Raw genomic sequence first — 15,154 nt, 5'->3', positions numbered from 1 at the left:
TATTTTCCTTCTGAGTTATAGTTGGGACTTGGTGCCAGCACTACAAATCCACTGCTCCTGGAGGTCATTCCCACCCACGCCCATTTTATTGAATAGGACAGAGAAATTGAGAGGGGAGGGGAAGATAGGGCGAAAGAAAGACACTTGGCAGAACTGCTCCACTGCTTGTAAAGGGACCTCCCTGTGGTTGGGGAGCTGCCAGGCTGTTGTGTGGGGATGGGATGCCTCTCTCAGGCACAGACTCCCGGCATGGCTGTTTCTGTTGTGCACCAGAAGCAGCTGCTTAGGAGAACATGACCTGAGGCAGCAGGGGTGTATCTTTCCGGGAGTCTCTTAAGTGTCCATTCCTAGTGATGTGACATAAGATGACCTGGAGACTGTGTTTAAGAACAATCCGTTTATTGAGCAGCAAAGCAGGGTTTTTAAGGGGTCGCAGGAGAAAAGAACATGTATATTCCATATATGGTCAGAGAGGCAAGGGGTCAGAGGAGGGTCAGAATGGTTAAAGGAACGAGGAAGCAAGGTTATCAATAACCAGCATCCAGAGGGGGGTCCTGAGGGCAGAAAGAAGATGGATCAGGTATGTTAAAAGGAACAGAAGGGATGGGGAAGGAGGGAGGGAACCTTCAATTACTGTTTGATAGAGCAGAACAATGATATTAGATAACAAGGGGGTGGGCTATTGAGGTAGGGAGGCTAATAGGTGGGGCAGATCCTGGAGGCTGTGTCCTTCCTTGCTCAACCCCTTAGTAGAGAGAGACTGGTAGGATGCTCGTGCCCCTCAGGCACCCATCTTTCAATGGGAGGGTCCCTCCATGCTCTACCTATCCTCACAATTCCCTCCACTGCTTGTGAAGGAACCTCCCTGCAGATGGGGAGTGGGGAGCTGGAATGTGGATCTGTATGCATGTCTTTGCACTTGACACTATGTACCACTGCCTCACCCCCAGCTGATATATTGTTTAATTCCAACGTGTGCCACTGTAGCCTCTCATCCAGGAGCCTCAATACACTCTTAGCTCAGTCTAAGTGGTCTTACTTTGCTAATATCCTGCAAGGTTTCCAAGGTGAATAAAAACATGTTCATATAGAACTGTCCCCTTGACATGTTCAGAATACTTAAATGAAACTATTCACTGAGCCATGACTTGGCAGTATTTTCTATTTCAGGTTTGCCAAATGGCTAACCAGGGGCATTCATGTGGGTTACCTATTCATCAGAAGGAGAAAGCTTTTTCTTTTCCTGCTGATTAGTCTCTTTTAGTCTTATAAACCACACGAATAAAAGGCATCCTTTCTTCTTACCTTCTTACCTCCACTGGGTTTCTAACTTTTCTTTTCCCAATGTGTGATCTTTTTTTTTAAAATAAAAAAACAAACAAAACAAAAACAAACACCTGCAGGTCAGGATTTCAAGGAATATGCATTCTTTCTAGGGATTATACAGAAAAATCAAAGAAATTCTATTGCCGGGATAGCCTGAGGGTACTTCTTCCCGAGCTAGTGTTCTCTGGGTTGGAGAGAACTCAACTGGAGCCGATCTAGGCTGCTGCGTGGGAGAGGGATCAGGAACTCGTGCCGCACTAACTTCACAGGAGATACACTCTGGAACCCTCAGAGCCAGAAAGCAATTTCCAAGTGTCTTTAATCAGAAGAGCAGCTGTTTTTATACACTCCAAGTAGGGGGAAACAGGATGTGATATAGAGAGGGTGGAGCGAAAAGTGACTGGTGGAAGATCAGGGTGTGACAAGGAGAGGGGGTGGAGCAGGTGAGAATTCTACCACTAAACCAATGTCCTGGAGGGAGTGTGGTGCTTTATGTAAATGTAAAAGTGATTTATGTAAATAGACCAAAGCTTTGAATGGGATTAAATCTATCCCTATATAGGCATATGGTTAAGAAGAAGCCAGGGGGAGCTGGCATACTATCCAACATCCTATTACATAAGAATTATGTTTCTCTCTCATTTTGCTTTTATTTCTCAACTTCACTTTAATATTTATTTATTTATTTCCTTTTTGTTGCCCTTATTTTTATTATTGTTGTAGTTATCATTGTTGTTGTTGTTATTGATGTCGTCATTGTTGGACAGAACAGAGAGAAATGGAGAGAGGAGGGGAAGACAGAGGGGGAGAGAAAGATAGACACCTGCAGACCTGCTTCACCTCCTGTGAAGCGACTCCCCTGCAGGTGGGTTGCCGGGGGCTCGAACCGGGATCCTCATGCTGGCCTTTGAGCTTTGCGCCACGTGCGCTTAACCCACTGCACTACCGCCTGACTCCCTCAACTTCACTTTATAGAACAAATGTTGATTCACAGCCTTGTTGTCTCAGGGGCACAAATGAACATTTCTCAAAGGTAAGTGTCAGTTCACCTCACCTTCCACCGAATTGTCACCCCTCACAGGGCACTAGATCCCCGAGAACCCCCACAGCCCCCTCTCCCACGCAAGAACCTTTAACTTTCCTGTTTTGGGCCCTAGATCTGCTATAATAAGACTTCAGTCCATTTAGATGTTGCCCTGTATTAGTAACAAGACCTGTAAACATTAACTTAATTTCATTTTTAATAATATAATTTGATTTTTTATCACTTTATTGGAATTATACTTTGTTAGAGTTATAGGCTAGGCTAGTTCAAGGTAGTGACAATTAAGAATGGAAGTATGTCCCCCAGAAGATTCAGAGTGATTTTTGGCTTTTGCCACAATGCTGGGCACATAGAAAATCTATAGTGGGATATATATATATCCATCTGGTTGGGGATAGGGTAGCATAATGGTTATGCAGAAAGACTTCCATGCTTGAGGCTCAGAAGTCCCAGGTTCAATCCCCTGAATCACCATAAGCCAGTGCTCTGGTGGGAAAAAAAAAAGAAAAAGAAAAAGCTATAGTGAGGCTGGAGAGATGGCTAACCTGGCCGAGCACTAAACTTTCATGCCTGACGTTCTCAGTTTGATCCCCATCCACTAGATGTACTGGAGTGGTGCTCTGGTTTGCCTCTGTATCTTCTTCTCTCTACCTCATGTGCATTCTCTCAAGTGCAATAAATAAAATAGATCTTAAAAGAATAAATTGGGCAATGAGCATGTACTGAGTGAAGATGTATGCTTGATATCATGTACAGTTTTCAGAAATGAAAACCACTATCTCCAGAGAACCCATGAGAAAATTCAGTTTCTTCTTAGTAAACATACACATGGAGGGGGTAACCATGGTAGAATAATCTGATCATAATGGAATGTTAATTTTAAAGTATTTTATTTATTTATTATTTGTTGGATAGATACAGAGAATTCAAGAGGGGTTGGGGGGGGTATAGAGAAGGAGAAAAAGAAGCACCAGCAGATCTGCTTCACTGCCCAGTATATATAAATTTCTCACTGCAGATGGAGACTGGGGCCTGAGACTCTGGTCCTTGTGCATTATAGCCTGTGTGTTCAACAGGGTGTGTCACTGTCTGGATCCCTAGAATGTTGTTTAGAATATCTCTGTCAAAAGCTTTCTGTTTACCTACCAGCCCCAAGGTTCCATCATAATGGAGGTACAATAAAAGGTTTAGACTCCTGCTTGTACCTCTGAAGAAAATAGCTTACATGGCATCTTAACAAGTTCTCACTGGGAATCACTTGAGTTCCATGCCTAAACTGGTGTGAGTAGGATAAACTTACAATGAAAAGATTTTTGTACTCTGGCCGTGGTTTGAATTATTTGGGTCTATTAAAAACCAGTGCATGAAATTCAAAGTAGGGACAATTTATTCTCTGGTGGTTGATTTACTGTTTTCCTTGAAAAAAAAAAAACTATACTCTTTGGTCAGTAATTCTGTGAAAGGGAAATGTGTGGGAAATGTGAAAGGAAATGTGTGACACTGTTGAATGACCCTGGATAAGCTTATATAACTGTGGAAGTGCTCCATTGTGTGAGCAAAACTGCCAGTTCTAATTTGCTGAAGTTACCACAGGACATTTTAAAAGCAGTCCATGACTGAAGATTCAGGTTCTAGTGCATTTATTTCCTGCCTCTCACAAGCTTTCCCAACACTTATCTCACCCAAAAAGGTATTTACAAGCAACTAACTATACTAAGGGTTCCCAAGTAAGCTTTATTTAGAGCATATGATGGTAATTGCAGAAATAATTGACTTAAAATGAGGGCCTTTTTTTGAGGTTATAGCTTAATGTGATAAATTTACATACTCCAAGGAGAAAATATAATTGACATAACAAAAAATAACATTGCCGATTCAGTGCTTTATAATAATTTTGATGGCAGCTTCTGGGTTGTAGGTTTTTCCTCTCCTCCTGGTCTCTCTATCCTTAAAGAGGCCCACCCAGAGGAGTGAAGCCCCAAAGATTACCCTAAAATTAAAATATTATGAATTTAAAAATTGACTGTTGAGGTCAACCCATATGTAATCTTGGGAGAACTAATGCAGTTTCCAGTGAAGTCTGGTGGTGGGAAAGGTGTAGAACTATACCTCTGTTATCTTATAATTTTGTAAATCCATATTTAATCACTAAAAAATAAAAAAAACATTGATTATTAATTATTAAATATTGCCTGGAAAATTAGTTCTGTAGACCTGTACCACTTCAGCAGTCTATATTATCTTTTACTCTAAGCATTTTAAATTGTACAATCATGGGAGTCGGGCAATAGTGCAGTGGGTTAAGCGCAGGTGGCACAAAGCACAAGGACCAGCATAAGGATACCAGTATGAGTCTCCAGCTCCCCACCTACAGGAGAGTTGCTTCACAAGTGGTGAAGCCGGTCTACAGGTGTCTTTCTCTCCTCCTGTCTTCTCCTCCTCTCTCCATTTCTTTCTGTCCTATTTAAAAAGGACGACGTTAGTAATTACAACAATAATAAGTACAACAACAAAACAACAAGGACAACAAAAGGGAATAAAAAATAAATATTAAAATAAAAAAACTATATAATCACTGTCAAAACATTTTGAGTTTTAGGGATTGCCAATTTGTTTGGAAACTGTAGTTCTTCACTCAAAGAGTTGAAAGGCTTGTCTTTATATGACTTTGCTCGTTTCCATATTTTATCCCATATGAATACAATCATCCAGAACTTTCCTTTTCTATAAAAAAGTTCCATTAGTATTTTTTCAAGGGACTGCTGTGGTGGCAGTAAATCACTTAAGCTGTTGTTTGAAAAACTCTTCAGCACTCCTTCAAATCCGATTGATAAATTGAGTAGAGCATTTCTGATAAGTGGTTGTAAGGTCATAAGGCTCTCAAAATAAGTGTCTGGGTGAGGTCTTAGCATTGAGGTTGAGCCAGTCTGGTTTGAGGTTGCAGATGCTCTAAAGAATGGAAGGCAACAGGAACTGGCTGACTATAAATCAGCAAAGGAGCCTTGCTAGACTCCATCCGGAGCATCTGCTACTATGGAAACTGAATTCCAGTGGTTATGCAAAGAGACTCTCACAGCCCCACCACTAGGCCACTTCTCCTGAGTTTTCTGGTTAGTTTTTTGTCTTCTGGTGTCAGCACAGGGCCAACCCCCTCCCCCCTCCAACTTCCAGATTCTGAGGGCAGTAGCAATGGACACTCACAGTTGCATTTGGCGAGTCTTAGGGGAGTCCTCTCCTCCCTTCAGCTGTCTTTTCGTTGGTGAAACAGACTGGAGGTGGCATCTCAACTGGTAAACTGCCTGACTGTTACCAGCCACTTAATCTCTTCCTAGGCTCCTTTCTGTCCATGAGCCACAGGTGTTTGCACTCACTGGCGATTTGGTGGGTTCCTGTAGTTGTTCTAGTCCTGTCTTGTTGCAGTCCCAGATGGTCTCCTTTGGTATTCCTAGTTGACCCGGGAGAGAGGAGAGAAAAGAAACACAGCTGCTGCTGCTCCGTAGCCCCGCTGGAAACTGACTTCCAATGTGGTTTCCTATGTCCAGGCTGTATTAGAGAAGCTATTTCAGTTACCAGAAAGGCTGCCACATGTCCCAGCAGACTTAAAATTTCCTATTGTTAAAAAAGCTGGAGGCATGAAATTGTAACATGCCTGTTCCCTCCATGCTAGAATAAAGTGCTATACCTTAGTGATCTCTCCTTTTTTTCCACCAGGGTTCGGTGTCTGCACTAGAACCCCCCACACTGCTAATGAAGCGATCTCCTTGTAGATGGAGTGTGGGGGTCTTTAGGCATGGTGATATGGATGCTTAACCTGATGTGCCACTTCCTGGCCTCCCTTGGAGATCTCTTCTCAATGGTGCTTCCTTGTGTCATTGAATGGCTTTAATTTTTTTTTTTTCCCTTGGGGGGGAAGGCTTCTTTCAGTGTTCTTGCTACCTGGATCAAAGCTTTCATCTCTCACTGTGAGACTCAGGTCTCTTTCCATGTTTGTTTCTATATATAGTGTGGCTTTGCTGTTGTGGGCAAAGGAAATTATAGATCCTTTCATTAGATCTAACAGTCACTTCACTTTATTGTTTTCCTTCAAATTGGATATAAAACACGAGAGGCAAGAATCAACTCATGTGAACTTGGAAAAGAATATAACTTCAAAGTCTAAGCTGTAGGGTTAGTATGATTTTTAAAAGTACATTTTGAAAATATTCCTAATAGAAGAAATACAGTCCATAAAACTCAAAATGCCTTGAGATTGTTATTGCATAATTGAAAATGCCTATAGTACAACATAATACAGACTGTTAAAGTTGGTACAAGTCTATAGGCATAATTTTCCAGGCAGTATTTAATAATTTAGTAGCCAGTTTTATTTATTTTTATTTTTTATTGGTGATCTAATATTGATTTACAAAATTATGAGATAATAGGGGTGTAGTTCCACAAATCTCCTACCATCAGAGTTCAGTGCCCTAGTCCCCTCCATTTGAAACTGCATTAGTCCTCCCAAGATCACAGATACGGACGAACTTTAATAGCCAATTTTTAAAATTCAAAATATTTTGATTTTAGGGTCGTCTTTGGGGCTTCACTATTCTGGGCTGACTTTTTCAGACATTGAACAGAGGAGGTGGAGAGGAGGAGCCTGCAGCACAGAAGTGGCCTTCAGCACAGTGGCGCTCAGACCCCGACCTGGGTTGCATTTATGGCAAAGCAGGTGACTGACTTAAGTGAGCTAAGCCCCAGGGTAGTTTTCTAAATGTAACAAAAACTATTTTCTTAAGAAGTTAGACCAGAAACTACAAAGTATATAATATGAGAAAACATAAGACACATATCAAAACCTTAACATCAAAGATAGGTTTGAAGACTCAGCTCTATGGGCAAGTGAAACTAAACCATGATTAAATAAAGGAAACTTCATTAAATTGAAAATATTTTACACATAGAAAGAAAATTCCACAAGGAAAAAAAATGGCAACTGAGCAATAGGGATGTAGGGCATTTTGGTCTGTCTCTGGGTTTCTCTCTTAAAAACAAATACATGGGGGTCAGGTGGTAGTGCAGTGCGTTAAGTGCACGTGTTGTAAAGCGCAAGGACCCGCTTAAGAATTGCTGTTGGAGGCCCCAGCTCCCCACCTTCAGGTGGGCCACTTCACAAGCAGTGAAGCAGGTCTGCAGGTGTTTGTCTTTCTCTCCTCCTCTCAGTATCCCCCTCCTCTCTCGGTTTCTCTCTGTCCTATCTAACAACAACGATAGCAATGACAACAACAACAACAATAATAACAATGACAATAAACAACAAGGACAACAAAAGGAAAAAAATAGCCTCCATGAGCAGTGGATTCATAGTGCAGGCACTGAGCCCCAGCAATAACCCTGGAGGCAAAAAAATCCCCAAATACATACAGTCACATGTACGTACACACATACATAATCTGTACATGCATCCATTCATATACACAGTCATCCATGCATTCAGGCATACATACACTCATATATGAATTCATTCATTGTGGGGCAACTGGCCAGAGTCTGAGAGGGGCTGCCATAGACCCAATTTTGTAGTTGCTGTGAGTTAGTCAAATCTTGTTTAATATTGAATTTCAGGGACTGTAATGGCCAATTCCTGATTCCAAGGTCTGTGGCTGGAGCCTCAGGAAAGGTGAGCAGCTATAATGGTCAGTTCTTCATTCTGAGATCTCTCAGTCACCCTTTCTGTGTTTGTACAGAAATCCAGAGAGTAGTCACTCCAGTGGTGTGGCCATTTAGCTCTTGAAACATAAGCATGCTAGTATAGGCATTTGCAGGGGTGCACCCTAGAGGACTATATGAAAATGCACTGCTGATGTGTTGCCTATCTGACAAGACCCATAAAGGACTCTTAACCATAAGCACATTGTTCAGGAGGAAGTGAATTGATACAGTAGTTTATTAGAACTCTTCCAGGGTCAGTCAGGGATCGGAGAAAGTTGGTATACCTTGATGGAATTGCTTTTCTGTGGAATTCCACTTCACTCAGTGCTAATTCTGTGACGAAGAAACTATTTTCTAATGCATAATTTAATTTTCAAGGCTGATTAGCCTAGCATCATAGACACTTAATAGGTTAGTGCTGGAATGTAAATGTGCAAATAGAATTAAAAAGATGAAGCTATTGAGAATTTGCAGGTAAGAGACTAATCTTTCCTGTTGCTAAATCACCTGTGTCCTGAACTGAGTACTTAAACACTCCAGGAACAATTCTATGATTTACTAATGTGCTAATTCTGGGATTAAATTGTTTCACGTGCCAGGAGTTTTAAGTACCACAAAAGTATTTGCCTCAATTTTAACTTGATGAGAATGACAGTATCCTGCTGTGATCATGTCCTTAGCTTCTGGATATCCTGGATAATATTCATAGGTTAGCAGTAAGTACTCCAGAATCAGAGAGAATCTGTTTTGGGGTGGATCCAATCTTGCTCTGGAAAAAAGTCTCAGATATAGTGGAAAGAGTAAGAACAATATAGAGTGATGATGAAAATGAGATCAATTCTCTGTTCCAAATCTTTTTAACTCCGTGACCATGTATCAGTCAGCAACTTTATGTGTAAAGTGAGGGTTACTCTGGGCTTCAAGGATCAGAAGTAAGCTATGTAAAGGAAATGTTGCCTGTCATAGAATACTGTCTCTAGAGATAGTGGCTGTTGTTAGTATTGTATTTTTCCATGGCAAGTTGGCCCTTGATTATATAAAAAGTGACAAATATTTTCTTTATCTTTCAACCCGGGAATTATAGTCATGTTTACTACTGTTTTAACTATTGTTGATTTTTTTTTTTGGGGGGGACAGTACTTGAAGAATATTTTACTTAAGGGCTTTAATGGTTACAGGTTATCAGCTGAAATACAACTTCAGAATTTGAATTAGTAAAGTTCTATAATGTATCCAAAATTGATGCAGAACAACCCATAGGGAGACACAGTGGATAAATCATTGGACTCTCAAGCATGAAATCTTAAGTTTGATTTTCTGCATTTTAGAGAGACACTCTGGTTCTCTCTAGCCCTCACCCCTGACGATTTTGATAAGAGAGCATTGTAAACACCATAAGCCTTAAAAACCTTTGTGTAGAAGAATGTATTTATAAGCTAGGATAAACACATAGCGCTTATCTTCACAAAGTGTTCACTGACTTTGAGTTTTTTTTCTGAAAATGTATCACCAGATGACTAATTAAAAGGTTAGTTTATCTATTACATCTGAGAGCTAGGAAGTTTCATATGAGACAGAGAATATTACTCGATGACATATTGTTAAGGCGAAAAAAGGTGTTATTGGTCATTAGAGGCAGGGAATAGGGCTTAAAACATGGGGAAGTAAGAGGGAAAGTGAAAATTTTGACATTAATTATTCAATAACTGATCATGTGAAGGGTGATAGGATTGGCCAAGAGCCCGTGATAGAATATCGTTTTCATGATGAGTGACCACTGAGAAGACAGACCCACCAGTCATCCATTTGTCTAATGCTGTAATTTGTTCAAATCAGATAGCAAACACCATTGGTTCTGATCCCAGCACAGGATGAGCAATATTACCCTTCGTATTTGACACCCAGGTATGTGACTCCATAGGCAAAAACTGAGCTGGTCGTAACCCCATCAGTTCTGCAACAGTTTAACCCTCCCTTTTTATTTATTTATTTATTTATTTATTTATTTATTTATTTATTTATTTCCTTTTGTTGCCCTTGTTGTTGTTATTGTTGTTGTCGTTGTTGGCTAGGACAGAGAGAAATGGAGAGAGGAGGGGAAGACAGAGAGGGGGAGAGAAAGACAGACACCTGCAGACCTGCTTCACCGCCTGTGAAGGGACTCCCCTGCAAGTGGGAGTCTGGGGGCTCGAATCGGGATCCTTACATGCTTAACCCGCTGTGCTACAGCCCAACTCCCAACAGTTTAATTTCTTACGTTACTCTTGAGGAGTCAAATTTTATTCCCATCTACTACTTTGATTTTTTGAGAATTTAGCTTACTTGAATTCCTCCTGAAAAATGATTCACTACTGTAACACACTCACATTTAGACCGTATGGTCAGTTCTTGAGGATCTGCTGTTGCCCAGGAGATCTTAGGCCACTGGCCTTTTGGCTTCTCCTCAGGACACACTAACCATTCTGCTTATGATTCTGTTTTATTGCTTTTCCACTCTTTCCAAGCTCCAGTATCTCTTTGTTGAGGAAATGTTAATTTACAGGACAGTTGTCAAGAAGATTCATGGAGCTTGGGGAAATGTGGCCACCTACTGTGCTGATTCCATTTAAAAATGTTGCTTGGCCTAATCATCGTAGAAGTAACAAATAGCATTTTCTCCATGGAGAGTGAAGTAAGTATTACACTTATTTTGTATGCAGTCACTATTTTGAATTTTGCATGGCTGCAAAAACATTTACGTCTTGGCCTCTAATTGTTGTGTTATTAAATTTCTGGGAAATACAAGGCAACATTCTAGGCAGCTTATGAAATATAATATGTGAATTATACAAGTGTTTTGTAGACAAGAATAGATAGCACTTCTAGTTGAATTATTCTGGGACTGGAGAGTGGTTCTAGGTTTTATAGCAGAATTTTCTAGACTGAATTTAAATTGAGGAAGGAGGTTATGTTAGAGTTGTGGTATAACATAGAACAGGTAGAGTTAGTTAGAACTCACTGAGATTTCTTTTTAGTTCAGCTTTTAAAAAATTTATTTATAAAATAAAAAATATCATTAAGACCGTAGGATAAGAGGGGTACAATTCCACACAATTTCCACCGCCAGAGTTCCATAGCTTTCCTATTCTCGGGAAGCATGGACCCAGGATCATTATGGGGTGCAGAAGGTGGAAAGTCTGTCTTGTAATTGCTTCTCTGCTGGACATGGGTTTTGGCAGGTCCATCCATACTCCCAGCCTGTTTCTGTCTTTCCCTAGTGGGGCAGGGCTCCAGAGAAGTGGAGTTCCAGGGTACTTTGGTGAGGTCGTCTGCCTGGGGAAGTCAGATTGGCATCATGGTAGCATCCTGAATGGTGGCTGAAAAAAGCTTTAAGATAATAAAGTGGAGCCGGGTGGTGGTGCACCTGGTTGAATGCATCTGTTACAGTGTGCAAGGACTTAGGTTCGAGCCCCTGCCTCCCATCTGCAGGGTGAAAGGTTCATGAGTGGTGAAGCAGGGCTGCAGGTGTCTCTCTGTCTTTCTTCCTCTCTGTCACCCCAGTCCCTCTCAATTTCTGGTTGTCTCTTTCCAATAAATAAATAAAGATAACAAAAAATTAAAAGATAATATAGTAGAACAAATTGTTTAATAATCAGGAACCTAAAGGCAAGAATATAACAGAGTTTGGGGTCTTTGTTCTGGAAAAAGCTAGTAGGTCTCTTTTAGGTATATTCCAAGGGTCCTATGACTTTACTAACTTTTGCCTGTGCCCAACAGCTAAGATGCAGAAGAGATTTTAGTATCTGGAGATGCCATTCCCTCAAACACACAACACTACATATACAACAGGTCAGGAGAACATAGAAAATCTAACATTGAGTAGTTAGTAACTATAGTTTAGGATGAAAAGCTAGGGCAGATTTCACTGGCTAGATAGGTTGAAGTTATAGCCAAAAGCTAGGGCAGATTTCACTGGCTAGATAGGTTGAAGTTATAGCCAAAAGTAGTTTCCTTAGAGATTTGTGGGAAATGCTAGTTTTTATGAGGATTGCATTACAATTATATCTTTTAATCCAGAAATATTTTTCTAGAACTATCCGCAAGTATACATAAACTACATCTCAAACGCTTATTTACTTGACAGAGTTTTTTTTTTTCTTTTTCTTTTTCTTTTTCTTTCTGCTTTCAGGGTTATCGCTGGGGCTCGGTGCCTACACTACGAATCCACTGATCCTGGAGGTTATTTTTTCCCTTTTGTTGCCCTTATTTTTCCTTGTTGTTGTTATTATTGTTGTTATTGCTGTCATTGTTGGATAGGACAGAGAGAAATCGAGAGAGGAGGGGAAGACACCTGCAGACCTGCTTCACTGCTTGTGAAGTAACCCCCCTGCAGTTAGGGAGCTAGGGACTCAAACTGGGGTCCTTGCTCTTCGTGCCATGTGTGCTTAATTCACTGTGCTACTGCCTAACCTGCTTGACAGAGTTCTTTTAGCATCCTCCTATATCATAATGGAGAGAAAACCAACAGAACTTAGTAATCAGTTAATTGCAGGTCACAAGTGAGAAGCAAGAGACATATATCTCACAATGTTTGAGTCTAGGTGATAAGCTGTTCACTGTAAAAAGAAGGGCACCATTAACAGAGGACGGGTAACAGGCAAGTATGTGAAAAGGATTGGCAATAGAACCTTCATTCCTATATAAAAATCTTAGGGCGAGGGTAGATAGATAGCATAATTGTTATGCAAAGAGACTCTCATGCCTGTGGCTCCGAAGACCCAAGTTCAACCCCCCACCACCAAAAGCCAGAGCTGAGCAGTGCTGAGGTAAAATAAATAAATAAATAAATATCTTATCATTCACAGTTGAAAGTCTACTTATAGAAATCATTAACCAATGGGGAGGAGGTATTTGTTTATAGTAAAATATATATTATTGTGTCTCACTCTTGGAGATTTGAATAATCTGCTCAGACATCTACTGGAATTTGAAAAGGAATTGTTATGTATCCCCAAACTATCTTGAAAGCAAGTAATTGACTACTACAGATTCTGGACATCTGTAGGTTGGACGAAGCATCCAGCTTTAAGCTACTCCATCACTCATTTATACAATCAGCTCAACTCTGGGAGAGAAAAAGGAGGAAAATTTATATAGATCACTCACTTCTCAGGGTTCCATCACATTTGCGTTTTATGGACTCTCTGGATTTGTATTTGCAAGAACTACAATATCCAGAATTTTTAGTAGGAGAAACTTAAGGATTCAGAGCTGAGCATTTATATTCTTCCTAACAGATGTTCTCGTGTTTTTCTAGCCCCAGTTTCAGGAGGGGAGAACAGTAGTTAGTGAGCATAAGGAGGAGGGTGTTGTCAGATGAGTAAAGAAGAACCATGTGCTTCCCCTTTCTTTCTAATAATTGTGGATTATGGCATTAACTCATGAAATTATTGTGAAACACTATTCTGTGTAGACTCAATTTTTGCTATTTACTAAGCCAAGAGTTGAGAATTCCCTTCAGGATATCAGTTCTATACATTGAGTATAATTAATTCACATCATTTGAACAAGCCAAAGTAAATTATATATATATATATATACACACACACAAACACATATATATATATGTATATATATATATATCTGTCTTTGAAATACCAATGCTAAATTTTACTGCAGGATTTTACTTAGCATTCTTAGTTTTCTTCCTTTTTTTTGAAAGCTAAGGCAAAATGATAGGACAAGGATTGCTGTACAAGTAGCCTGCAAACCTCCCTGTGATTTAAGTCATAATGGTTCTTTAGAAGAACAATTGCTCAAGGCATAAATGTCAGCATCTTTGAAAAAAAAGTTAGTATTAAATGTAAGAAGCTCAAAAGGAAACAGGAAATATTGATGATGGAAGTAACAGACTCAGTAGACTAAATGCAATACAAGATTTGGATTTATTTTGACAAAGTTCTACGTACTTTACTCAAAAATTCCCCCTTCCCTCCAAAAGCAAAGGTCTGTTCTCTTAGACTGTGCTACCAGATGTCTGTCCACTTTCATAAAAGTGTATGGATATTGGATTATATCCTGGGTTCTGTGAAAAGTTAGAGACTACACAATGCATTAAACCTCCATTAGGTTTAATATCAGGTGATCTATAATTCTGAATTTCCATACTCATTCCTTTCTTCTTTTGCTTATTCATTCAGAAAGCTTTCATTAGGAATACTCTGTGCAAAGAACAGGAGACATTGCTCTTAACAAAAGAAGTACGTGTGTAGCACACAGAGGAGAGGAATACAGCAATCTTTTTTCATTTAGAAAGGGCTGCAATAAAGTATAAGTGTGTGTTTAAGAAATTTATTCGTTTATGATTTAGTTGGGAGAGATAATGGATTATAGTAGAGCTGTTGACATCTGGGTACAGTTTCTCATCTCCCCATGAAAGGTATCTATAACACACTCTCACAATTTATGCGCTTTTCTATCATCTTAGCAAGCGTTTTCCAGAACTATGTCTTAATGATCTATATATGAAAATTTACATGAAGGATCCTTTTATGGCCAAATCTGCCTTCTGTATAAACATTTCTCAGCTTCCTTCCCAAGCACTCAGAGTGAGGTCATAGGTTAAGGGTAGGCTTAGAATATTTCATATTTAATATAATATTGAATTGAATGTGTAACACAAAACTAGACAAAATAATGTTTAACTTGCTTACAGCTTTTAGCTCACTCTCTATTTAATAGCAACTGAGAAAATGTTCCCCCTTCTAACAACTGGTTATCCTGCTGACATAGACATATGGTAGAATCCTAGTCTGGCAACAATAGCAGTCAGTGTGACTTGAGTATCTTAGTCTCTAATCACATCACACTGTTCCCACCTACATTAAGCAAATAAGAAGCATAAAGAGTCCCCATAAGAAGAACATTTTTGTGCTTTCCTGCTAGAGCCGCTTTAATTCCATTTTTCAGAAGCCAATCTGTTCTTAGGAAAATGAGTATCTTTCCAGTGATCATTGTCTGGCTCCAATTGCAATGCTAACCTGCACACACAATTACTTGCCTCTTAGAAGAAGAGGCAAGTAATTGCCATCTCCTGTTCCTTGCTTTTAAATT

General features: G+C 39.8%; 1 protein-coding gene and 1 long non-coding RNA gene across 2 annotated transcripts in view; both read left to right on the top strand.

Moving 5' to 3' along the window:
- Positions 1-2,637, top strand: part of LOC132541450 (echinoderm microtubule-associated protein-like 3) — a 72,926-nt gene extending 70,289 nt beyond the window's left edge. The window contains exon 3 of the mRNA XM_060202345.1: positions 2,302-2,637. Coding sequence (XP_060058328.1) covers positions 2,302-2,363 — 62 coding nt within the window. The 3' untranslated portion in view covers positions 2,364-2,637. The remainder of the gene's footprint in view (positions 1-2,301) is intronic.
- A 3,516-nt stretch (positions 2,638-6,153) lies between these two features.
- The window catches only part of LOC132542067 (uncharacterized), a 38,542-nt gene continuing 29,541 nt past the window's right edge, over positions 6,154-15,154 (top strand). The window contains exons 1-2 of the long non-coding RNA XR_009553213.1: positions 6,154-7,082; positions 10,605-10,733. This is a non-coding gene — a long non-coding RNA (uncharacterized LOC132542067). The remainder of the gene's footprint in view (positions 7,083-10,604; positions 10,734-15,154) is intronic.

Source organism: Erinaceus europaeus, chromosome 1 (genome assembly GCF_950295315.1).
Source record: "Erinaceus europaeus chromosome 1, mEriEur2.1, whole genome shotgun sequence".
NCBI classification, from domain to species: Eukaryota; Metazoa; Chordata; class Mammalia; order Eulipotyphla; family Erinaceidae; genus Erinaceus; species Erinaceus europaeus.
Note: the sequence above shows the minus strand (reverse complement) of the source record. Positions and strands in the feature narration are given on the sequence as shown.